General features: G+C 42.4%; 1 protein-coding gene across 2 annotated transcripts in view; it reads right to left on the bottom strand.

The window, feature by feature from the left end:
- Tnr (tenascin R) overlaps positions 1–27081 on the bottom strand; it is a 420853-nt gene that overhangs the window by 63381 nt on the left and 330391 nt on the right. The window contains exons 3-8 of one of the 2 annotated variants that reach the window (XM_048356899.1): positions 22603–23162; positions 19718–20194; positions 12254–12517; positions 9177–9292; positions 6808–6958; positions 2120–2389 (exon numbers count right to left, since the gene is read on the bottom strand). In XM_048356899.1, the coding sequence (XP_048212856.1) occupies positions 2120–2389; positions 6808–6958; positions 9177–9292; positions 12254–12517; positions 19718–20194; positions 22603–23101 (1777 nt within the window). In that variant the 5' untranslated portion in view covers positions 23102–23162. Of the gene's footprint in view, positions 1–2119; positions 2390–6807; positions 6959–9176; positions 9293–12253; positions 12518–19717; positions 20195–22602; positions 23163–27081 lie in introns of those variants that run through there. The other variant, XM_048356900.1, reaches the window with a different exon arrangement.

Raw genomic sequence — 27081 nt, 5'->3', positions numbered from 1 at the left:
GCATTGAGAAGGACACCACCGAACAGCTGCCAATCCACCAGGCAACAGGGAAGCAGAGAATCAGGCAGTAGCGAATTAGAACTCAAGGGGAGCTCAGAGGAGGTGGTATGTAATTGTCTTGATTGCAATTTTCCTGGGCCACCAGCCAATCCTGCTTCCATCTTGTCCACCCTGAACATCAAGCATTTGCTTTTCATCCTTCTGCTTGAGAACCCTCTTCTCTCTCTCTTTTTCTTTTTTGCCTCTTCAAACTTCTTATCACAGTGGAGCACAAAGAAAGCACTTTTCCAACACAAACTATCTTGAAATTAAGAAAGAAAGGCTGGACTTGTGGCCCTCAGAAGATACTGCGTCCTGAGCAAGCAGTGTGGGTGTGGGGGAGGGGAGGCAATGGGGAGGTTCTGTGTAGACTGACCTTGAATTCTCAAACCCAGTAGAACCATCACAGGACCTCCTTCCTTATACTTTGCCATGAAAACAGTTTTTGACTAAATGAGGGAGAAGATGGAAAGAGAAATGGGTATCATTTGGTTCCTTTTTACAAGGAGCACACTCGTCTCTGAAGATCTCAAGGTGTGTGCGGTGAAAAATTACACTGACTCCTGCATGGGTGGGGGGTGGGGTGGGTGGCGGGGTGGGGGTGGGGTGAGGCGCTGGCACAGGGCTGAAGAGAAAACCTTAACGAGTCTCTTGTAGAATAAAACCCTGCCCTCTGCAGATTACCAGTGTGGCACTTGTGTGTTTGAAGGAGAAAACTTCCTTGTGCAAGGAGCCCTATTGTAAGACTCCTAGCCTCTCTCTTTCTCTGGGGACAAAGGACTTGCCTAAATGGTGACTTTAGCATGGGCTGGGCGCTGCCTGTCTATTCTCACACAGCTCCAGGCTCTGACCTCTACGATTCCTCCACACTCTAACTAGTCCCTTCTATTCTACCCCATGAGCAGACTAGCCCAGGTCTTCCCTGGCCATTCAATTTGCAAGTCCATCTGGCTGCAACACTAAGCCATATTAAGGCACACTAAGCCACATGCCCCAACTGAGAGGTTATTTTGATGCCCATTTGTCTCCTTCTTTGCCTTATTTATCAATGATTCAAAACCAGCATGGAGCAGGGGTGCTAGTTTTGAGCTTCCTTGAAATGTCTGGACTTACTCCATTCCACAGGCTCTTAAGCTACGACCCAAAAGAAGGACACGTACATTAGTGATTCTTCTCCCTTATTCTGTCAGATGTTGCTTGCTCTTTGATTTGACAGATGTTATTGGTTTTCTTTGATCCTTGGGACAACTAATGGGTTGACAGAAAATTTTCTATGATATATGATCTCCCTATGGCAAAGAAACCAAAACTGACAATCTACATTAAACAGAGACTCAATCCCCAATCTGATCACAGACCCTTGCTGACCTATGTGTCAAGAAGCCCGTGTTTGGGTGGTGTCTGTCCTATGGACCCGCTAGCTGGATAGATTGATGGGCACTAAGAGAGTCAGGGGATAAGTCATCCTGACCTATGACTATTTCTGACGGTTGGTGAAACTGTCTGACAAAGTGTTTAGGAAGGGACTGTGGTCATCACAACAGGTAGAATGCATTTATAGAAGTCTATTATGCTTCCTGTGTATTGCAGTTCTCTTGATTGTTAGTGTTTACAAATGGCAGGATGAATCTCGAACCTCAGGCAGACATTTATGTCCGCTTGTGAGAGTACAGGTTGGGCTTTGCCCTTCACTGAGGGATGCCATCATAGTCATATAGCCATGACAGAGTCAACGACTTCTGAACACAATTTCCAGCAAACAGCAGTAAAGAGGAAGAAGTACTTTCCCAGAACTCTTACAAAGTTGCCATTTGGTCTGGCAATATGGATGCTTAAGTGTCTTTAAGACAAACATGTCATTTTACGAATGGGAAACCTGAGACCCATAGAAAGAAGAAACCTCTATTAGGTCCCAGATCTGGTTAGCAGAGCTGAGAGGAGAAGATAGCACTTCTTACTGGAACATACGGCCCCTTCTTTATACTAAGCCTATGATATGGACACCCAGCACGCATCACTCCACACCTGCTGTACTCCTCTTGTCCTGATATCACCAGTTAGCTGCTCCCCTTGGCCTCACCTGTGGCGAAGTGGGTGGTTGCAGCATCGCTCTCATTTGTCCCTCGGACGGCGCTGACTGACACCTCATAGCGAGACCCAGGCCGCAGGGCCTGCACTGAGTACTGGCTCAGGGGAGGCTGGAGCCGGAATGTGGTCTTTCCACCTTCTCCGCCCACCAAGCCATATTTCAGGAGAATGAAATCGACTTTGGCTCGAGGTGGGGTCCACTCCACAAAGGCCACAGTGTCAGAGACATCTCGAACCAGGATCTGCGTGGGTCCGTCAATGACTGCGTGAGAAGGATTGAATAGAGTACAGAGTTTGTTGAGAAACAGGCCTTTGGCATCTGCTGCCACTTTCTTTTTACCTTAGCTTGGTGAGTCAGAGGACAGATAGATCACCCCATTGTACACATGGAGAGAGCAAGACATTCTAAGAGGAAAACTCTTTCAAGGGCAGATCCTTTGGCAATAGCTAACTGATACTGGACCCAGTTTGCCTGGTACACTCTCTTCCTGTCACCAGGCTGTATCTTTCAGGTGTGGCTAGTTCTTAGCCTGGGCAGGGGAAGGATACTTGTTTACTTGAGAGCCTAGTCCTTAATGGGAGCACAGCCTGTGGGTGGTGTGTGTCTGCTGCCCATCTCTTGTCTTTCTAGAGCCCCAGGACAGATCTATGAGATGACAAGTCTAAACATCTTAGACTCCAACTTGGTTGCCAAAGGAGTCATCATGGGGATTTAGTAGTTGTTTCAATTCAGCCATACAACCCAGCTGCCAATACAGGCCCAAACCCAACAGATATTTGCATCTTTGGCATAAAACACACCATCTACGAGAGATGAATTAAAAAGGGCCCTAGCCTTGGATCAGCTTCTTGTAGGTCATTTTTCTCTCACAGGTGCTTGCAGGATTTTGAGCCAGAGGACATTGTAGGCCTAAGAGGCCCTCCAGGTTCTCCAGCACAGGTCCATCATCCTGGCCTCTGGCACTGTGCAGGTGAGGGGGATGCTGGGAAAGGCCGGTGATCTCTCATAGGCTCTCTCTCTAGGAGCCTGTATACTTAGCTCAAGTACCTGTGGAAGGGTCCAGTTCATATTGAATTCTATTGGTGGGGAGAATGAGAGCCTGCAGGAAGAGACTAGAAGAGGAAAAAACTCATGAAATGTCTGCGGGTTCATATACACTTATTTTTGAAAAGCACTTATTACTTACTGCAATTGCAGGCTCAGTCTATGTTTGTATTTGCTACGTGACAGTAGCCACCTGGCTGGAGTTGATTCATACTAATATTCTGAGGATTTGGAATTAGTACCAGAGAATCTGGTTCTGTAATTAGCTTGTGTTGAACATGTAGAGCCAGGATTGGTCTGGCTATTCTCTATTGTATTAATGTAGAGATAAGAAGCATCTGATGTGGTCTGGGAAGGGTGAAGAGGAAGAGAGAAGAGGAAAACAGAGGACAGAATTGAAGAGGGCAAAAAACAGAAGAGGAGAAGGGAGCATGGAGCAGATATAAACAGAGAATTAGAAATGAGTGACCACAGGGACACTCTAAAAAGAACAGTAACTCATTTAATGATATTCCATTTTTTTAATGCATTACTGGCTCAACTAGGATTTCCATGGGACACTCTAGTATGCCCTTCTAGTAAATTCTTTATTGCCTCCGTTAAATTTACATAAATTTCCTTTCTCTATTAGCTAAGAATCCTGAGTGAGACTTGTTTTATAATTGGCCAACACTGGGCCATCTTCTACTCTGTCTCCAGGGTGGGAGTTTCTTTCTCAAGACTGTCCCCAGGCTAAATTTTAGTACCTCATATTTTCCAAGGTCGGCTACTCCCTTGGGAATCCACTCTTTCTAGCAAATTGCTGTTTTTCTATTAGGAAGCTTACGATTTGGGTTGTTGTACCAGCTACAATAAAACTGTGACACCATTTTGGTGCAACAGGGTATGGAGTTAAAAGCAAGTCCTGCTCTTCCATATTGAGGTAGTCATGTGATTTAAAGGAAGCATCCAACTGCTATCTTTTCAGCATGCTGCTCTCAGTGAGTGGTTTTAGATAACTCAGGACTTTTTTCTTTTATTGCATTTAATGTAATTATGAGATGGGTGAATGGCTTCCTAGCTGAGGTTTAAGCATCATGCCTAAGACACAGTAGACACTCAGTTAATTAGTGTTAAGTAAATGAATGGAAGAGGCTCTCCATCCATGAGAAAGGAGATCTCAATGAACTGTAGCTTCTTGCAAAACAAACAACAAAAGCATCAAGGAAAACCAAATGACCACATAAGACTTTTGTCCTTCAACTCTTTAGGGGGAAAAAAAACCCTAATCATAATGGATTGACCATATTAGAATGTGATTATGTAGCACAGAGGGCTCTAGCTGCAGGAGGTCTTGTATTTGCATTCATCAAATGGCCTGCCTGCAAGAAGCCCTTCTAAGTGCAGATGAGGACACAGAACTCCCCAGGAGGGGGTTGCTGTAGGTCAGACCTTAGCAGAAGGAAATAATTAAACAACTGTTTTCTGAAAACAGCAGACAGGGTTGGGAGCCAGCCATGTTCTCTGTCATCACCCTTGGATTTTGCTCTTTGGTTGGCTACTTGATAGTAATACCCAGTTGCAATAAGGAAAGAATTTACTTCCAATGGAGGGCCTCATTTCTAAGCAAATCCTATCAAAAAGCAATTTGGAATACATCTTCTTTTTCCGCTTTTTCTTTTCCATGACTTTGTACATAATGCCCAAATATTAAAGTAGGACCATTTTTCTTAATTGAAAAAAGTAATCTGCCTAGCTGTGAGTTTCTAGATCAGGAGATTTTAGTTGTAATCACAAGGCACTCACAAACGGAATGTTACTGCCAATTTTATGAAAAATTGGCTTAAATATAACACTGAGATGGGGTTGGACTCCTTTCTCTAAGTCCTCTCAATATTGTAGTGGTTTCTCTCCTCTTGTGAACCATCTTGTCTTTCTAGCTACTTTAATATCAGTCATAGGAAAGGTTTCCACTTCTATTTCAGAAGTGGGAAAATCTGTGCTTGTTACCAAACATCAAATCTTCAGATGCCAGCATAACGTTTGGTCGCTGAGCTCTACCCTTGGCCTTCTGGAGAATTCTGCAGAACATTTTAGTTCTAGGGCCATTTGGATTAGGAAAGTGTTTTTGTTTTTTTTAAAAATCCTTTCTAAATGAAGTGTGTGTGTGTGTGTGTGTGTGTGTGTGTGTGTGTGTGTGTGTGTGCATGTACATGTGCCCTTATAACTCAAGATTGTTGGCTCTCATTTGGCTTTTTTGCTCAAGGCTGGTTGTTTTACCACTTGAAGCACAGCTCCACTTACTGTTGTTTTTTGTGGGTTAGTTGGAAATAATTCTCATAGACTTCCCTGCCTGTCTTCAAACTGCTCTCCTCACAACTTAGCCTCCTGAGTCGCTCGGATGACAGATGTGAGCCATCAACAACTCATGACATCTTTTTAAAAGTACAAAATCTTAAATGGCTGTACAAAATATGAAACAAATCAAAGCAGAGCTGCCCTAGTTGGCAGCATGAGAGAAGAAGTAATTAGGGTCATGGATCTTTACCTGATCCTGTCAGGGAACGCTGCAAGGGATCCCAGTCTGAGGGAAATACAAGCTAATGCCATAATAGTTTTGAGCCAATGGTTTTCAGACTATGCTTCAGCCTCACGTAATGCTGTATAGTTTGGGTCCCAGTAAAAAGCCTGAATCACTAATCTATAAACATCTCATTACACAGTATTGTAGCTCCCTTTCCTGACCAAGTTGATCCTTTGTTCTAGAGTTTAGACTAGCTTCCTAGGGTGTTAATTTCTGTTTATGAAAAATAAAGCTGTACCGATATTCACCAGCTTTAGGGTTTGCTACTTAGATGCTATTTATAAGTTTTGAGAAATGCTTGCTGAGGTCAAATATATATACCTCACAATCGCTAATTTACAGAACTGGAGTTGAATACCCTTTATTAGCTAAGGAAACAGCTGAAATATGACATAGTTCACTGATCAATCCTGAGAAGTAATGAAATAAAACAAAATCTTCATAAGATGAACTGTGAGAAGGAAATGCTGATCATCTCAACTCTACCCACTGGGCTGTGTAGTTTTACTCTCGCTTCTCAGCATGCTTTTTTGGGCATATATGGATGGACCAAGGGTTAAATACTCACTTTTCCTCAGCACAATGCTAGTTACTTGTAGTGTGCTCGATCTAATTTAATCCTCACACCAACTCAATGATGAAGGTAGGTATTATTAATTATTATTGTAAAGCAGATGGAGGTTTGAAATGATTTAGCTGACTTTTCCCCAAATCTCATACCGAGAGAGAGTGAGTCAGCTCTTGCTGCTTCCATAGCTTAGAACACTGGGAGGTTGACAAATGAGCCTCTTAATGAGTAGGATCAGAAAACATACATTGGGAACCTTAACAGAGAATTTTGCTCATGGAATGCTCTGTGGGATCTCTGTGCTTGCAGGGTGAATGATGAGGAATATGGTCAGCTCAACATCTGTTACAGCAGGTCATCTCTGGGTCTCTACTCCATCTGAGCTCTGAGAGGAATGCTAACCCCTGCTGTGTCTCTGTCCATGAGACATATGGGCCATTCTGCAGTTCCTTTTTGCAAGTGACCTGGTGGGCTGCCATGGGAGGAAGGGCTGAAGGCACTCACCAGTGGAGACGCTGGCCGAGGTTGGGAGGCTTCGAGCTTGTTCCTTCAGTGCCACTACATTGACAAGGTATTCCTCCCCAGGCTTCAATCCTGTCTGGTTAAAGGAGGTAACATCGCTGGGGAGCTGAGCAATCACCCCTCCTTCATTGTTCTGAGAGCGGGAGAAGCGGATAAAGCAAAAGAATTATTGGGACAGAAACCCCATGCGAGAAAGATAAAGGTGTAGAACACTGATTGTGAACTGGAAATTAAAAATGGGGGTATGTTTTCTCCCTCTATGCTGACAGCTGAGTGTCTGAGGCCAGGAATGACTCCCCGCAGGCTCAAAAGAAACTAATTTTCAAGAACATTTCTTTGGCGTCTCCTGACTTTTCTTTGGCAATCAAATTAGTCATGAGTCTTTGGTTCTTGCCAAAGATGAAACATTAGATGGCTATGGTGAACATTCATCATGTTTGGGGGCATTTATTGTGATGTGTAGTATGCCTTTTTAGAAGAGTATAGTTGTGCATCTGTCTGTAAACATCTTCATATATACACACAATATATTTCAAACTAAGACATTCCTAGATTTGTTTTTATGAAAAGGAACTATTATTTTGCTATACTTAGATTTTCTCATGGTTTTACATGGGTGCAAATATGCCAATGTCTTTTTTCTTTTCACTTAGTGAAGACTTAGTGACATAACCATGAAGTACAAAGAAAAGAAAAATGAAACATGGCAAAAAGACTAATACAAAAGAAAGGGGAGGGAGAAAAAAATCCTTGGAGGTGGAAATAAGAAAGAGCAGTTTAATGATGTTGGAGCCAAGATCTATTATTTGTCTGTCTATTGGTCTATCTATCTATCTATCTATCTATCTATCTATCTATCTAATGGAAGAGATAAGCAGACCTTCTTTGTGCTATTACTCTTCTTCTTATACTGGGTCTCTATGTCACCCAGTGCCCTCTATGTAGTTTATAGCTATACTGTTATACATAAGTGCAATAAAGGTCCCCAGTGGATTCAACCTACACATCAGAATACTTATTCCAGGTAACTATGTATTTGATTGGAGTATACAGCCCAGCTCCCTCTTAATTAGAATTTTACATATCATATATAAGCTAGGAGATACTGGCATATTTGTTTTCTTCCTGAGTAGCATGATTACATGATGATTCTGTGTCTTGTTACTCAGTTGTCTGCTGTTCTTTGTTGGTTATTTTACCTCAGAATTTTATTTACCTATAGTATTTGTTCATGTTCCTACAGAGTATCTGTTTAGGCCAATTTAGCTTGCCATGACATAAGAGAGTAGTGCATCCAGGTGAATGGATGGAGTGCTGGAATAAGGCAACAGAAACTCAAGGATTTTTTTTCCCCTTAGCCTGGCACCCTCTCAGTATATGATTCCATTTATCTTCTCTGTGGCTGATCTTTATAAACTAAACCAAACTAAATGCAAAACGAGTGGTCATACTCTGTAAGCTTGAAACTCTTTTGCAAGTGCAGCAGTTCATGGCTCTAAGAATTTTGGAGTAAAAGAATGGCAAATTCACAGTCTAGTTTGCCAAAAGTGTGTCACTTGGCATTGAGTTTGATGAATGAGCGAGAAAAGGCTTTTTGATGGTGAAGAATGACGACAGAGGGATGGAGAATGATGGAAGCTCTTACCCCATGAGTGGTAGTTAGGAAGAAAATCAGTAAAGTCAACAAATTCTTGAGAATTACCACTACCAGGTGTCTGTTGTCAAGTTAGAAACCATTTCAGAATTACTTAAATAAAACAACTTCAAAGAGTGGAGGGGAATCTTAGCATATTTTAAAATCCACAGACTAAACAACGTAATTTGTTTAAGAGAAATATTGCTTAACGAACAGGCTATCAACTGGTTTTGAATAATTCAACAGAAACCAAGATGTTTTGAGTACTGTCTCTAGCCTTGGAAGTTTGGAGTACCACACAGGTGGTACCTAGCCACATAGGTGACTTTTGGTACGCGTGCAAGAATAACGTCGTGTGTTCCTTGCATGACTGATTCAATCCTTTTCAGGGTCTAGTTTTCATATGGACTGAAATAATGATTCTCTACAACCCTGGAGTTGTCTCAACAGAGAGCTGGAATGTGGAGACTGTCTCCAACATCACTAGTTCCCCACATCCAGGTGCCACATTGGGATCACTCTTTTTAGTCAGTTCTCAGGACTTTGAGAGAGAAGTATTCGACCTGCTCAGAAAGTCACAAAAGGCCCTTTTGTATCCCTTAATGGCTTTGTAAAGAGATATTGAGCAGTGTCTTCCTTGCTTCCCCGCTTTCAAGTTTGGGGTTACGAATACATCGAATCAGGCTGCTCAGCAGGCTAACAAATCAAGTGTTACCTTTGGAATGAAGCTGATCTCCCACCCATCAAAGGAGAATGAGAAGGGCTCCCATTGCACTTCCACCGTGGTTTCCGTGATGGCCTTGAACTGTAGCCCTTGAGGCGTGGAGAGATCTGGAACACAGCGACGTGGGTGACAATGTGATGGCCATCCTTGGCAGGGACAGAGAGCGCCACCTAGAGCTGCCTTGTGAACTCCCTCTGTGCTGTGGTTGACAATCTCCATCCTGCTCTGGAGGGACTGAGTCCTAGAGGCAGAACTGCATCACTGCTTTGTGGCCCTGGTACTCAGTATTGACACAATGCATAAATGTATGAGCATCCTTAACAAATATAACACTCGTGCTTTATATTGCATAATAAAAATGTTAATGTTAAAATAAGAAAATTGTGCTTTCCTTTTGGTACTCATGGAGAGTAAATCATGGCATTGAATAAAAGGCCTCTGACAGAGAATTCAAACATTGTCGAAGCTGTGAGGGAATTCTGGGAGGCAAAGATGGTTAATAACATTGTACACACAGGAAAAAGGAGGTGCAGAGAAAACAGGCTAAAGATGTGGGACAAGCCAACTTCTAGATAAAATTAGGATGCTTTCTCTGTATATTGAAAATGTTTTGCTTATCTCTAATCACTGAATCTAGGATGCTCTGAGTTCTCCAGTTCATATACACAAACCAAATAAAGGTGTACATAAAATGACAATGGTAGATAGGAGAAGTTTGCTTCTCATTTCACATTCTCCAAATTTCTTCTTGTTTTTCCTCAGTTATTCTTCCTTCCTGTCCTCACTCACCTTTTCTTTTTCTTCCCTCTTATTTCCCTCTTTTTTTTTTTGCTCCCCTACCCCAACCTCTCCCCCCCAACCACACATACACATAACACATGCACAGGTTTAGTGAGGTGGATGTATGCTTGTCCTAATGAAGTTCCAATTACCAGTCCTGAAATCGGACAGTATGACTTTTCTCAGTTCCCCAGGGAGCCTGCTCCCACTGTAGCTGTCTCTCATGGGCTATTCTCATTGGAAATCAGACAGGTTCTTCTCCTTCCTATGGGGAGATGTCCTCCTGCTCCTAGCTTGGAAGGCAGAGTTGATTCCGAAGCCACTTGAAGGCATGTCAGGTGAGTTTACATGATTTTGTCCTTGTCACCTGGGAGCTTGCCTGCGGGGATGCCCTGAATTGGCATAACAAACACCCTAGGAGATGGAAGCCTCATCAGTGTGCTGCTGTGGTTGAGAGAGTGGCGCTCCTCTGGGGAGGAGGCTAGACACTCAGGGTGGTGACTCATTCCCAGCAAGGTGGGAAAAGCAGAGGATGACCTGCCGCCATGCAGGTCACTGTGGATACTTAAAACTAGCTCTCAGGCACCAGAGGAATTACAACCATATCAAACAAACACAAAAAGGTCCAACTCTACACATAGATTGTTATAGGCATAAGGTCCTTGTCAGCACTCACGAGAGGAGTCTCATATTGTCACTAGACTCTGGTCACCTGAAAAGCGACAGGACAAGATGACTTCTTAAAATCCTGTGTCTTCTACTAGTGCCTCTCCTTGCATTCCCCAAAGCTCAGTCAGTTCAAGTCCTCCTCCTTCACAAAGCCCTGAAGGCTAATTCTTTGGGCCTCAACTTTTTAAAGGATTCTCATGATACTTCTTATCCAAATACCTGTTGTCAGTTGAGACTTACATGTCTCATATCTCTCATTCTTTGTGTTAAATTCCATGCATGGACTCTGGGCCTTTGTTGAATTCTAAGAAGTTATGTTGTCATGGCTATACTTCTGGTTCCTGTCTCCGCTAAAAATCTCTATTGCATTCAGATCTCACCTATTTTTGTTGTATTCTTTCTAGAGTTTTATCAGATGTAGCTCCCCTTTTCTGTCAAAAGCTCCTCAGATAAGACATCCAAGCATTTGTGTGCATGCAGGATTTGCAGTAGATTGGGATCGACAAGGGTATATAGCACTAGACAATTCTATCACTGAAGCATTTCAGCACTTTAAAAAATTCTAAAGTGGTAACAAGCTCTTCCTATGGGTTACAAAATTCACAAGTAGGGCTGGGAATATGGCTTCGTGGTAAAATGCTCACTTTGTATACACGAAACCCTGGATTCTATTCCTCAGCACCACATATATAGGAAAAGCCATGAAAGGGCACTGTGGATCAAGTGGTAGAGTGCTAGCCTTGAGTAAAAAGAAGCCAGGAATGGTGCTCAGGCCCTGAGTTCAAGCCCCAAGACTGGCAAAAAAACAAAAAAACAAAAACATTCACAGGTATACAAAGAAAAGAGCAATAATACTTTCTTACTCTTTCTAGTCTTAGCATATTCAGTGTTAATAACTGGTAATCAATATTTTATATTTTTTCTCTTGATAAAATATACCCAACATAGATACATAATTATAGAAGAATTTCCTTGTTGTAAATAAAAATAAAAACGGTCTACTTTTTAATGGAGAGTAGTTTAGCTTGTTTTGTTGCCTTATTTCTTTTCTCCCTGTATTTTTCTGTCTCTCCATTGAATCTTTCTAAATTATGTTCTATACCCTCAACTTTGATATCTAAAATAGACCAAGATATTTAACTAAACAAAAGACCATTAAAACTTATGCTACCTCTTTATAAGAACTGTCAGTTGTGGTTGTAAATAAGATTTTTTTCTCATTTTGATTCCATTGGTAACATGCCATTTTTATTTCACATTCTACTTCATATCTCCTGGTTTTGGGTCCCTAACTAGATCCAAAGTCAGTTTAATTCTCATACTTTACTCGATTTCTACTCAGAATGGAGTTTATAACGAGCCAGTGTTCAATAATTACTTTTTGTTCTTTTGATTCTATAATTCATAAAAGCTGCCTGAATTTGGAAACTCTCTTAATAAGAAGTGCCTTTTTAATAATGTACCCTTTTCTAAGTGGGTCACATCTGGAGCCCTTGCCCTGAAGAGCAAGTGATTGCAGGCACCCTTGAAGAATGAAGAAAAGACAATACTATCATGAATGCCCATGATCTCATGTAGGAGAAAAGGAAAATGAAGCAGGATGGGGGGATGGTACGTACGGGTGGCCACCTTGGCAGAGATGGGAAGGCTGAGGATGTTGCTAATGACAGCGTAGACGCTGATGTTGTAGGTGAGACCTGGCTCCAGCTCTGTGATGGTGACACCACTCCAATCTCCAGGCACCCGCTGCTGGAGCTGGAGGCCCCCCAGGGCCGTCGGCTGGTAAGAGATCACATATTCCGTCACTGCCATCGGCCCGTCCCATTCCAGCTCAATGGACCTGTCGCTGATACCAGCCACTCGCAAGTCCTCTGGAGGGGCAACTACCGGGAGGCAATACATAGACAGCATGAGCTCAGAGGACTGCCTTGCCCAGCCTGGACTCAACAGTCTTCCTCACATCTCTTTCCTTCTTCCATGTCTAGAGTTCTGCTGGGCTCGGGGCTCTGTGGTTCTTGTCTTTTCTGGCTCAGTCTTCTAATCTCTAGAATGTCACAAGCCAGTGATATGATGGGGCAGACTCCTTATTGGGAAAGCTGACTGTCAAATTAATTAATTAATTGAATGTACTTTTAAATATTTAAGCATTTAATGGTAATTTTCTTCTCTGTGATAACTTTCTGGTGAAAATACTACATAATTGTGTTCAGTCACACATCTGTTTCCATCTTGATACTAAGTGATGTCATGTTGGGATTTTGAAGTTGTCCAGATACAAACTATTTACACCATGGAAACTGACAAATGACATAAATCAATGCTCATTTTTGATTATCTTGCAAATTATAAAAAGCCAAAGCACTAATTCTTGCATACCTTGGTCTGATGAAAACTTGTAGTAATCTTTTTTTACATTTCCTCTTTTAAGAAGAGGAGGTTATTTTTGGAGTTTTGAAGAAGTATAACGTGTTAAACTAATTTTTATTAGCCTTGACCTTGGAAATGATGATCAAGAAGCCTTCTTGAGAACTTTTCTTTTTTCCTCTTGTCTTACTTCTCAAATACTACTCAGAGTTACCAAGGTTAAACCACATTGAAACAGCCTTTCGTGCATGGTTCCCTTGGGAAGTGAAGATTCACCAGTAGTGTGGGCATTGAATAATTGAAATGTTAAGACTAATTAGAAGGCTAGCTCCAGTGTGTCTGTAATTGGACCTGTTCGTACACTAAATCAAAGATCAGGGCAATATTTAAATGGTCATAATTAACTTATACGTGTATATGTAGTGGAAGCTTCAGTTGGCTTAAGGGTTGTCATTGGTTTTGAATTTCCCCTCTGGGTAATCTGACCCTCTCACCTTTACAAATAAGTAGGCTTAAGCCAGCTGCTTTCACAGGACCTGCAGAGTTAAGTGCACTCATATATGAAACCTCAAATCTTCTGCAAAGTGCCCAGATTCACAGGCGAGAAATTAGCAGCACGTACTTGCAATGCTAGATATTTGCATTGATTGTTTTTGCCCCAAGCCACTCATTGTCTAAAATAGTCTAGATTCCCTCCTCTGATTGAAAATGGCAAATAGTAAATGAAACAAAAATTAAATTTACTTTACAGAAATTTACAAAACTAAAGAAGCATAAATGAAATTTGAATAATTAAACCCTAACATGGTATTTTTATAAGATAGTATCATTTGTAATTCTGACACTTTATTAAAGCTGTGAACTGCCATCATAACATGGCTGATGTAAAGAGGGTAAAAGAATTCCTAGACCAAAGGAAGAAGAGTGGATTTATAAAGCCTTCCAATATTTGTGCTTTGTTTTGTTTTTTTTGGCCAGTCCTGTGGCTTGGACGCAGGGCCTGAGCACTGTCCCTGGCTTCTTTTTGCTCAAGGCTAGCACTCTGCCACTTGAGCCACAGCACCACTTCTGGCCGTTCTCTGTATATGTGGTGCTGGGGAATTGAACCCAGGGCCTCATGTATACAAGGCAAGCACTCTTGCCACTAGGCCATATCCGCAGCCCATCCTTCCAATATTTGGCATGATTATACTGAACATTTATTGCGCATTAGGCAAAGTGTTCCCCTCTTCAAAGTGGATTATCTCATTTTTGACCTTTAACCTACATGATAGGCTAAGCAGTAGTATGACTCTTATTTTACAGATGAGAGAAAACAGAATTCCATGGACCTGTCGCTGATACCAGCCACTTGCAAGTCCTCTGGAGGGGCAACTACTGGGAGGCAATACACAGACAGCATGAGCTCAGAGGACTGCCTTGCCCAGCCTGAACTCGAGTCTTCCTCACATCCCTTTCCTTCTTCCATGTCTAGAGTTCTGCTGGGCTCAGGGAGAAAACACAAAAGCTACTACCTGAACTCAGGCAGAATAACTCTAAAGCCTTTTAGCTCATGGACAAAGATTCCAATTACATCCCTATAGCATTTTATAGTCAGCCATGTCAACTACTTAAGAGTTCTGAAAAATCCTTTCACAGAAGTCCTAGGTGGTAGTTTGAGTAGATAGAATCATCTCAACTTTACAAAAGAAGAAACTCAGGCTCAGCTTAAGGAATGTACCAAAATTCAGGGAATTGGACCACAGCAGAACTGGTTTTCTGCTGAGTGCTGGTGGCTTAGACCTGTAATCTTAGCTACTCAAGAAAGCTGAGGTCTGAGGAGTATGGTTCGCAGCCAGCCCAGGTAGAAAGTCTGTGAGACTCTTATTTCCAATTAACCATAGAAAAAGCTGGAAGTGACACTTTGGTTCATGTGGTAGAGTGCTACCCTGAGTACAAAGAGGCTCGAAGAAAGTGCCCAGGCTTTGAGTTCAAGCCTCATGATTGACCAAAAATTTTGTTTGATTTTTCAAGTCCAAATTGTCTATGTCTAGGGTTCTTATTCTTACAATTTACAAAGCAGGTTACATATCTCATTTGATGTCTTCTTTAATTTCATTTGGACAATACCTTTCCAAGAAAACTACATCAGGAATACCTCAGAAGATCTTATAGGATGAGCTCTCTAGCCTGGTGCTCATTCTAAGAGATCAGATTACTCTTTTACAAAACACTTTTCCTGCTGGGACTATGGCCTACTGGTAAAGTGCTCGCCTTGTATACATGAAGCCCTGGGGTCGATTCCTCAGCACCACATATATAGAAAAAGCTGGAAGTGGCGCTATGGCTCAAGTGGCAGAGTGATAACCTTGAGCATAAAGAAGTCAGGGACAGTGCTCAGGCCCTGAATTCAAGCCCCAGAACTGGCAACAAAAACAAAACCAAACAAAACACTTTTCCGGTGCCTATCTCTGTGATTCAACACACGGGCCCCGAGTTTCTTTGGCAGGACTTCTATCACAGTGATAGGAAAGGCCATTCCAAATTTCAAATAATCAACCACTTTTAGGGCATATGGTGCATGCTCTAAGCATATTCTTCTTTTGAATCTTTCTTGCAGAAAAGAAAGATAATAAAGACAGTGCAGAGTGATCTAGGCAGGACACTTTAGAATTCTAAAGTAAAAATGCAGTGCAGATAAAGTTTTTATCTTGATAACTTAGCCTGAGGCTTGGTGAATACTGCCTTGGCATTGGAGGGAGGAAACAGCACCTGAGTCATCTGTGAGCAGAGGCTCCATGCAGGAGACCATCACCCCTCACCACATAAGTTAGCAGCAGTGTGCACATTGGGTTCCTGTAATCATTATCAACTGAAATGATATTGAACTATAAAGCAAACCATAAAAGAGATGGATGCCATGGCTCACTGCATTTATGGTGGGGAGGGAAGCATTCTTAGTCTTATTTTCTTTGAAGTTCCAATTTTGAAACTTGGGGAAGAGTAAGCTGCTAACAAAGCAGCCATATTGTTTGCCTTTTAGATCTTGTATGGCTATTGCACCTTGGTGGTCAGAACAGTGGAATTTATTCCATGCTGTGGATTGTTGCAATGAGCGAGTGGTTTCAGGTACCAAAGGTTAGGTTGGTGGCAATCCTGATGGATCTCCATGCTGGATCTCTTCAAGTCTGAGTGAAGTGCAAGGAACAGCATTCTGAACTGTCTCAAAACCCTGCTCTGGTGGTTTTATTGTCCCTATTACTTACAGAGTCTCACTGGCCAGCTCCTGCATGAACCTCCACCACTGGGACCAGATAGGGACAGAGTTCTTTGTGTTTCTTCACCCAAGTATAAATAGCTCATTTTTCCTTGTTTGACAGGGCTCAGAATTTACACCAAAAGGCTACTTCTTTGGGAAGGAGGCTTTACAATTTTATTTCTCAATTTGGTTCAACTTAGCATCTTGAAGAGGGTTAAAGACTGCTAAAATTTTGGTGGGTGACCAGGGTTCTCATTTGCACTCTGCCTTTAGTGAGCTATTTAGCTCTGGGGGAAAAAAAATCTCTCTGTCCTTGTGGACTGCTGCTTTTTCAGTCTGTAAAATCTGAAGAAACTTTTTTCCAAGGCTTGTTTTAAGTGTTCACATTTCTGATTTTTTTGCCCTATTATCTTTGCATGGGCAGAAGATAGAGGCAGAAAGCGTGAGATTTTGGGCCCTTGACATCCTATAAGCAGAGATCAAGGGTAGGAGTCAAATGTAGTATAGTAGTCTTGCTGTCTCTACTCAGGCACATTCAAGTGCTGTGGATAAGAAATCCACGCAATGGACAGCTTTTTCTCTGCCCTTTCCAAAAAGAAAATGATGACCTGTGGAGAAGTCCACTTTGTGGCCCTCCAGGTTATCACTTTCCCTACCCTTTTATCCCCTCTCTGAACTGAGAGCAGTAGCGCTGTCTTGTGTGCACCTGGGCCAGAAATGCCAAACAGTAGGTAAACAGCCCTTTCTGCTACAGCTTCTTCAGGAAAAGCAAGCAAGCAAAGTAGCACTTTAGATAATGACCCAGATACCTTTGTAGAAGAGACCTTTGGCATTTGGCTTTAAAGGCAGGCATTAAGAACAGTACTTCCTGTAATGAGAGATGGCTCCTGGGTTGCCATAGAAACAAATGGAGATTACACAACTATCCTTCTTCATATACTTTGGGAACCAGTAAAATGATTTATCTGGGCTTGAAGAAGTCTTCTTCAGGCAACACAGACATGTTAGAGGTAACATGTGTGGATTGTTTGGACTGGATCCAGTCACATTTACCACAGGCAGTTGCTGGGTCTTTCCTGATGGGACTGGAGAGTTTATCACAAGTTCGGTTTGGAACCTGGAAGGGATCAATATTTTGAGGTCGAGAGCATGACCCCCATGCAGGCCTGTGAACATTGAGTCTATTAAAAAGCATATGTGCTAATGCAATAGCATCAACAGAGATATGATGCTTAAAATCCTCTGAAAGGGGCCTCATGGAACCTCAGGCTCTGAGTGGGAACAAGGTTCTGTTTGGAACTGGTTTCTCCTCAGTAACTGCCTGGTGCCTTTGGATTCAGAAATGACAGAGTCTTAACTTTGGCTTGACTTTTGCTTTGCAACAACTGGTATAATGACTATATTTTTAGAAAGGTAATCCAATTCAAGAAGCAAAACTGGGACTAAATGAAATAATTGAGTATAGGAAACAATTTAATATAAGAAAAAAAACTCATGAAAATATTTTTCCCCTAAGGAGTGGATTATTGTTTTGTTTTAATTTCATATTGTCATAGATCTTTTAAAATAATTTAACCTAAAGTGGAATGTACAGGATGCTGAAAAACAGAAAACTAGTCAAGCTGGCTTCCAGAATTTCTGTTAGAAAATTCCTAGTTTTGCTCAATTAAAATGTTTAACATTTCTTTTTTTTTTTTTTTTTTTGGCCAGTCCTGGGGCTTGGAATCAGGGCCTGAGCACTGTCCCTGGCTTCTTTTTTGCTCAAGGCTAGCACTCTGCCACTTGAGCCACAGCACCACTTCTGGTTGTTTTCTGTATATGTGGTGCTGGGGAATTGAACCCAGGGCCTCATGTACACGAGGCAAGCTCTCTTGCCACTAGGCCATATCCCCAGCCCAACATTTCTTATAAGTTATTATTTTTTACTTCTAAAATTTCTTTAGGGACATTCTGAAGTTTAAATGGAAAGGATCAATTACTTCATCTACACTATTTAAAGCACAAATGAATCAGCAATATTCACTGATTTAGAAAGGAGTAAGTAGTAATAAAATAACAAAATTTATTTTCATTTGGGATGAGAAGAAAAACCTAGCCTTAGATACTGCATAGTGAGATACTGCATATTCTCTCTGTCTCGCTCCTTTTCTCTCTCTTTCTCTTGGATAGATCACCTTAGTGTACCATTATAAGACACAACTGTTTAATCCGTTTCCATGCTGTGGACTACATATGAAGTTGGTTCCTGTTTACACTGCAGTCATAGGAAACAAAATGAGTCACATCCTTTTAGTGTTCTATATTTACTATTAGATTGTTAATGACTGCTTAATGGTTTTAGTGTCTTATTCTTGTTTGCATTTAATTCCTTGCCTATAAATGCTTTCCTCCTGTGGACACTAGATAACTTCATGAATTAATAGCACCTTGCAATCTAAACTTGAAGCTAAGCAGAGAGCCTTAGAGACTAACCATCATCCCTCAACTACCAAATATGGAAGGAGGTATCTCTAGTGGAACTCTTGGAATTCCTATGAGTGAGAGAATAGCCTTCCCTCAGGGGATTCCAAGACCTCACTCTCTAGTTTGGATAAATACATATATATATATATATATATATATATATATACACATATATACATATACATGCACACACACATATATATACACATACACACATATATATGTGTGTATATATGTGTATATATATACACACACAAATATACATGTGTGTGTATATATCTCATATACAGATAGATATTCTTCAAGTATTTCTACCAAGGGGTTTCAATTCAATCTATCAGTTTCTAAGTCTAATGCTTCTTGATCAGTGTCACCTGTTCCATCTGGGTATGATTTGAATGCTTCCCCGGGGCTTTGTGAGTTATTAAGAGACTGAACTTGACCCGACTTATGTTTAGAGGTGGAGCCTTTGGGAATTAATTAGGATTAAATTAAATTATGATGCTGAATTGACTATGATGGATATTGAATATATGATTGAATCCCGGTGGAAGGAGAGGAGACATACCTGAGTTTCCTCTGTCTCCTGTCTGGTGAGTCCCTATTCTATCCTGACTGCCAGCAGAGGACTGTCACCAGATGTGGCTCCTTGACCTGGACTCCCAGAACTGGGAGCCAAATAAAACCTTTTTCCTTTATGACTCAGTCTGTGGTTTTTGTGTTATTGGCAACAGGAGATGGACTAATCACCCACTTTCATCTACCTCAAGGGTAGCAGAGTGATGTCACCATTACTACCACTGCCTTTGGTACAGCTCTCAACTGACCTTTTCTGATTCACCCTGTAAGTCTCACCAGTCAACTGTCTGGAAAAGTAAATGAAAACAAACCAACTGGGAACTATTTTGCTTAACATTTACCTCACCACGCCCGCCCCCTGCCCCCCCACCGAAGTAATGGAGAAGCCCAGTTAGTTTGCTGGACTTGTCAGATGCCCATGGAGAGATCCTCTTCCTACCTGCAGAGCAGTCGGGACCCTCGTAGCCCTCCTCACAAATGCAGAGCCCCTCCTGGCATTGTCCTCGCCCACTGCAGGCATTCAGACACCGCTGCTGGCCACAGTCATCACCCGCATAGCCCTCTTGGCACAAGCAAGTGCCATTAACACATCTCCCCTTTCCTGAGCAGTCTCCAGGACACCTCAGCTCCCTGCAGTCCTCGCCCATGTAGGGCTCTTCACAAACACACTCCCCGTCCACGCAGAGCCCCCGGGAGCTGCAGTCTGTGGGACACCGGAGCTCAGAGCAGTCATCACCACTGTATTCACTGTCACAGATGCACTGGCCATCCACGCATACCCCCCGGCTGGAGCAGCCTAGTGGGCAGTAGGGCTCTGAGCAATTCTTGCCAAACCAGCCTTCATCGCAGATGCAGCCACAGGACTCCAAGCTAAAGTTGCCATGGCCACTGCAGTGAGGAATATAGTCCAGTTGTCCTGAAATGAAAGAGAATAAGGTCAGTGGACTCTTCTACAAACTGGTGCTAAGAAGAAGTGGGGAGAGAATTCATCTTCTCTGGTCAGATTTGTGTTGCTGAGAGTGAAGTTCAACATAGATTGTCACAGATTCAAGTTAATAAATATTCTCACCCAGTCTGTGAGTGGTGAGGGCAAAGATGGGAGTGATCTGAACCCTCATTTTCTAAGAGCTCACCTTTAGCATGTCTTAGGCTGGACTCCCTAGATATAGCCCCGAAAGGAAGCCTCTCATGTAAAAGTGAAAGCCTAGAAGGTGTTCCTAGGACAAATTGGAAGTGGTAAAGGAAGGCAAGGAAGGAAGTCACCCAAGTCAGCTTGCTTATCAAGCAAAGTCCCACAAAGAGTGGTTTGGATTTCATCCTGCAGGGTGCCTTAGAAACAGTGCAGACCCAACTTCCTCCTGGGCCAAAGGCATATCAGTTCCAGTGCCCCCTTTCTGTCACTGGGCAGACCAAAGGGTTCAAACAGACAAAGGATAGTCTTCTGATAAATATGTCCAGATGTTGGCTGTGGTGACTGAAAGGCATCAGAGGGGATGTAAGCCAGCACTGGTACAGAGGCAGGGAAAGGCAGTAGGTGTTACAAACCAGTCCTTTCTCCTCTTCCTGCTGCCCCCCTGCCTCCCTTCCTGCCACCAATGGACGGTTTATTCATCAAAACTCAACACCAAGGTTACTTCAAAGGCTTCCCGAAAGCTCCATCTGAGCGAGTTACTGTTTGTTGTGGTCCCTTCATGATTCTATGTGTATCTTCCACCCAACTCTAATGGCAGCAGTTATAGCTACAACACTTAATTTGTCTAAACAAACACACACCAAATACTTGCTCAGCATCCTCCTTCCTCCTTGGCCCTGAGAATATAAAGTTTAAATAAGTTCAGCCTGGTAAATTTTACTGCTCCTGCACAACTCATGGCATGAAAAGACACTACTCCAACATTGCTGAAGAAAGCTCTTTTTTTTTTGTAGATATTTCCCCTCATTTTCCAGGTATCCTCATGGGAGGTTTGTTAAAAAGAAACCACCTTGCTTTCCTGAGCAGCAGGAAGACCCTGTCCATAGAAATCCATGACTTTCACCTGCTTTCCAGCTCTATTGAAAAGAGTGACCTGCCAGTTCACACTAAGGGAGGCCGAACATCTAGACCTCCTGCTCTCAGCTTTAGGTGGCTTGTGTACAAATTGAGAAAAACTCACTACCCAACAATTGCCCTTCATGTTGCTGTGACTGAGGGAGACAAGGTCTGATATTACTTTGGAGCGGTGGGCCATCCAAGCTCTGTGGAAACTTCCTTCAGAGGAATCCTTCACCCTACAGAGTGACCACTTGCATCCAAGATAATATGGTGGATGCTTGCTCTTATTTGAAACAAAACAAAACAAAAACCCTGAACTTCCTAGGTCTAAGGGATCTTTTGGGTAGTGAAACCTTGACATAAAGCCTAGTGGGAGCCAATTGATGGCAACTATTACTTCTAAAATTACTTCTGTGATACTTACTAGAATCTCGGCAGACTCTCCTGTGATGAGGTGCTTTTGTATTTAGCTCCTTGTTATTGTCAGTCACCATTTGTAGACAAACACAGGAAAGCACAATGTAAATTGTTTAGATCACAAGTTAGGAAGCCATAGCTCAGATCTGAAATCAGGAGGGTGGTTCTGAACACATAATCCTATCTTGCAGATAGGCAGTGACAGTAACTCACATGTGTTCCTAGTCAGGAGGTACACAAGGTCAGAAGACAGTGTTTGGAAGGTGGGATGGACTCTATAAATATAAAGGCAGCCTTGTGTGAATGTGTATGTGAATGTTCTTGCATGTACACATGTGTATATTTCTGAAGAGAGCAGAGTATGAAACTTCCGTGTTGCTGGAGGAGATGGGGACAGGTCCTTGAGACCTTAATGGTTACCATTTACTCAGATAGGCGAAAGGCTATGAATGAGTGAACAGAGCACCTGCATTCTCTCATCTCTCAGGTTAACATGAGTAGATATCAGTTCAACAGTCTGTAAAACCCAATGATGAATGGAGACAGACATCAAATTCCACACTAGCCATCGATGTTGCTGTGCTGAGCCAATGTACCATTACCTGACTCATCCCCTGCAAATAAGGTTAGTGTATTTTAAACTGGTTAAGCAGAGTCAAGCATCTCTGAACAGAATCCCTGGGGAAGGACTACATTTAGATGATACAGACACCTTCACTGAGAATGAAAGAGCTCCAGGATGGGACACATCCCCTCCCCCCCCCCACTTTTGGCTTGTAAAGAGATGCCTGGTTTTGCTCCCTTGGGTAGGTTTCTTCTTCCTCTCTCCTCAACCCTCTCCTTCCCACCTGGGTAGTGAGCTTCCCAGACTCTACCTGTAGCAGCACTCTCCTGGCAGCAGTTGGTGTTGCACTGGTCCCTCAGCAACGACACCTCCCTCTCCAGCATCTCGATCCGGCTCAGCAGTTCCTGCAGCACCTGGGTGGAGCTGGCACATGGGCAGGCCTTTTTGGGAAGGTTGATCTTGTGGGTGAAGGTGACCTGGCTCTCATGGTCTGAGGTCTGGCCCGTGTACTCTGCCAGGGTCTCATCTTCAGTGCTCACCTCCTGCTCAGCTGAGGCCTCCAGCCCCGAGGAGCAGAGGCTCTCCAGGGGCACGTTAATATTGTACACATGGTTGAAGACCATAGGCTGCTCTTTGCTGGTGGTATTGTAATTGGAAATGCCTCCCTCCTCCTCTACTGTCTGTCTCTGAACTCTTTCGGTGGTCACCTCTAGCTGACACTCTGAGGGCTTGAGCATGGATCCCAGAAGGATCAGGTTGACACCAATGAGCATGTTTTTCAGGACCACCGTTTCTCCGTCTGCTCCCATCCTCTCAACCAGAGCCAAGTTCAACAGCAGCTTGCAGGACACAGCGTGAAGTGGTGGGACTCTGTGAAAGAAATCAAAGGTTGAGACAACCTCTGAGACCTGTGCCTTGACACTATGTCTCTCCCCAACCCTACAAAGCTAAAGCACAGGTAGAAAAAGACTCTCCACAGGCTCATTGGGATGGGGCAATGGCTGCTGAGGACAGAAACATCCAAGACTTGTTCTAGAGGAATGAATGATAGCAGATGGATGCTGCTTCTGCCTAAGGCCATTTTGGCCTGGAACATGAGTCTGTTCAACAGGGTCTCTAAAGGGCTGGAAGTGGGGCTCTGTGGATAGTCTGCTTCTTTGAAGAGAGCTCTGGCCTTCCATTCACTTCTGAACTGGAATGGAGGGAATGATAGATCCTTAAACTTTCCCTTCTATATCCCCAGATATTTATTACGAAGGGGTGCCATCAACCACTTAAATAGCTTGTTCATTACCTCCTTTAAGCTCATCTATCTAGTGCAGATTGACTTTAGAATAATCAACCAGCCAAATAATATAGTTCCAGGTAATTGTGATTGTTAATTATCCTTGGGTACATTTGTGATTAGCTAGGACAGTGTGAGCTGAACTTTGTTCTAATCTTCTCATTAGTACAGTTCCAGTGCTCTGTGACCGCAGGGTGCCTTTCTTCTGAGCTTCTGTTTAAATTGCTAAAATAATGAATTAACTCCTCTGTTGGTTACCTAGTCACCAAGAACCATGGAGTATAATAAATCCATACTAATAAAAATTAGTTTTTATGAAAGTTACATTTCCTTTTAATTTCCCATGTAAAAGAGAAAAGAAACTTAGACACTTTGGTTTTGAAGGTAAAGTTTGAGTGACTTAGAAAATTAAGGACTAAGGGGCCAAACAAGACTGAGAAGGTAACAAATAGAGGCTGAGAGATTAAGATTTGAAGATAAGCTCAATCCTCAAACTGGTGTTTTTAACTACTATGTTCCAAGGGTGTTTAATTTTCCCCCCCAGTCTTTGATGGAAATTGTGCATATTCTATGCTTTTCCCAGGAACACCGATTAGAAAATTTGTTGGGCCTGATCCAATGTTCTTTCTTCTATGACATACTTTTCTCTTGTCCTTTCCCTCATCTATCTCTCCAAATACAGGCAGAATTTACCCCCAACTCCTCCACGATCCCCCTTGCTATAGCAGTTATCATGGACTTCCTGAGCCTGCTTCTCCCCACCTGGGCTGCTAAGTGGATTTGGGTCAATGTCTTATCTGCCACATAAGTGTGGTAACTGTGTGTCTAGGACAATGACAGTGCTTAAGGCATGGTTGTTGAATGGATGGATAGGCAGATGCATAACAGGACAAATAAACAGATGAATTATAACGAGTAAGTATTCAAGGTGCCAAAGGTTGAATGATTCTCCAATTCTTTTACTCCCTCTCCATTAGCTGTAGGCTTTTCACTGTTCTTTTCAATTTCATCTCTGGATAGTGTCTGAGGGTTGATTGAATTAGGAGTAACTTAAATGAATGACTAGCATAAAAACCATGTCTCATTATTCAAATCTTACATTATATATTGGACTCTGGTCTTTCTCTGTTTCCAATATGCAGAGGAAGCAGAGAAGATCAGAGCTGTTGAGACCATGGGCTCCAGAGCCATACTTCTTAGGCTCAAACTTCAGCCTCTTCACTTTCTAGCTATGAGAAGATCACTGAATCGTACTGAGCATCAGTTCCCTGTCTATAACATAAGATAGAGATAACACTGACACTTACATTATAGAAAGGAGTGATAATTGAGTTATTATCTATATAATATATTCCTAGCACTTGGCATTAACTAAAATAAAATTGTTTGCAGAGAAGTAGGTTAATTATTTGGGTTCTTGTACTCAAGGACTACCATGTGAAATATCTGCTAGTGAATACCAGCAAATCCCAATCGTTAGTATGTCCTTGAATAAAGATGAGTGAGGTCCTTGGAGCACTATGGGAGATGGTGATCCATTGGTCCTACTTAGATAAATTTAATCTACCCTGGAGATAGGTGGATAGGTGGAGATAGGTGGTCTGAACCGCTCTATTGTCAGTCATTCACACACAAAAGATACTTCCCTATCTCTCTTATTGAATTAAAATATTTTTCCTGATCCCTGTTGGTATTGTTGAATAGCTTTTCTTTCCTTGTGGAAATTACAAAATTAGCACACAATATTCTGTTGCACTTCATGATAGTGAATGACCAATAAATAGGTATCAAAATAAATGATAGAAATGTGAAGGAAGACACGTGACAGGGAAATCAAGAGGGGAAAATGGTAGGCCCTGCACTTCAGTCCCAAACAATAACTCTGAATCTCTGGAGACAGAGAAAGGTACATAATTTTAGATACGAGAAATACTTAAAATAGTAATCAATAACTAAATTTACTGTGAATCAGTTCACGATTTGAGTTTCTTATTCCAACATAAGCTTTAAATCTGAATATAAAAAGAAGGATAAACAAGGGTTTGTTCTGCTCTGTCCTACACAGATCATTTGCTATTTCTGAGTGGCTAGTTTGTCAAACCTCTTCATTTGAAAGGGAGGGAATTAGCATTTTGGTCCAGGGATATGAAGATTTAAGAAGTACCTTTGTTCCTTTATCAATAATCCATTTGATAGATATTTGCTGAGAATCTTCTATAGTCATGACCCCTCCCCCTTATTTTTGCCAGTCCTGGGCCTGGGATTCAGGGCCTGAGCACTGTCCCTGGCTTCTTTTTGCTCAAGGCTAGCATTCTACCTCTTAAGTGACAGCTCCACTTCTGGACTTTTCTGTTTATGTGGTACTGAGGAATCAAACCTAGGGCTTAATGCATGGTAGGCAAGCACTCTGCACCTAAGCCACATTTCCAGCCCCCATCATGCCATTTTTTTTCATAGAAATTGCATTCACATATGTGGAATGTGGTATAGGGTAAAAGGTAAAGTGGACAAAATGAAATAAATACCACAAATTCTTGTATCTAATGCATTTTATGTGATATTTAATATATGACAAAGTTGCATATACCTCTATGTGTATGAACCAGGAATGAGTAGCTTCTGCGAAGGAAAAGGAAAGAGAGCAGAGGAGTTAACAGAGAGAGGGGTCACAGTGATATTTGATAGGGAAAGGTTGGGGAAAGCTTCTCTGACTGGCTGACAGCTAAGCAGAGATCTGTCTGAAGTGGGGCGGTGACTGAGCTGAGCTAATGTTCAGGAATGTGCAGCCTAGCTATGGAGAGTAAGGACCCCAGTAAGTGCAGAGTCTCTGAGGCAGGAGTGGGGGTCTCAGGAGTCTGAGTGACAGCACAGCAGGGGCCAGGTGAGAGAACACATGTGAGGAGATGATGTCAGAGCAGAGGGGTCCAGTTCATGGATAGCCTGCAAACCACTGACAATCGGCTTTCCATTGGATGTTATGGGCACTGTTCTCAAATGCACCAGCAGGTTAAATATTTATAAGAACCTATTCCCAGTTTGCAAGTAATGACAATACTATGTGATAATGGCCAGGGCTGACAGTTACATAAACTGCCCAGAGAGGGCTAGAGGAGCTGCAGGAATTTGGTGCTGTTGAGGCAGTAGGGAACGTGTCACAAAGAAAGTGGGAGGAGTCATGAATGTAGTTGGCCAAGTATTTCTGGCCTGGTCTCTAGGCGTATAGTAAGAGCACCTTGCCCAACTCCGTTTTGGTTAGGTGAGGCCATATCACTAGTTCTGGCTAATGAGTTGTGAGGGGAAGTGTTGTGCATCCCTTCCCTGCTGGTCCATTTAATGGGCCACCTGCCAGAGCTTTCCTCCCTCCCATGGTGACTTGGCTGTGTTCAAGGTGGGGACTGCTGTGTCTCTCTGTGTCTCTGAGTAGCTGTAGTAAACAGAGCTTACAGAGTGAATGTGAAATGGGAGAAATTAATAATCCTTTGGCTTTTGAAGTCCAGATTTAGG

Source organism: Perognathus longimembris, chromosome 11 (genome assembly GCF_023159225.1).
Source record: "Perognathus longimembris pacificus isolate PPM17 chromosome 11, ASM2315922v1, whole genome shotgun sequence".
NCBI lineage: Eukaryota > Metazoa > Chordata > Mammalia > Rodentia > Heteromyidae > Perognathus > Perognathus longimembris.
Note: the sequence above shows the minus strand (reverse complement) of the source record. Positions and strands in the feature narration are given on the sequence as shown.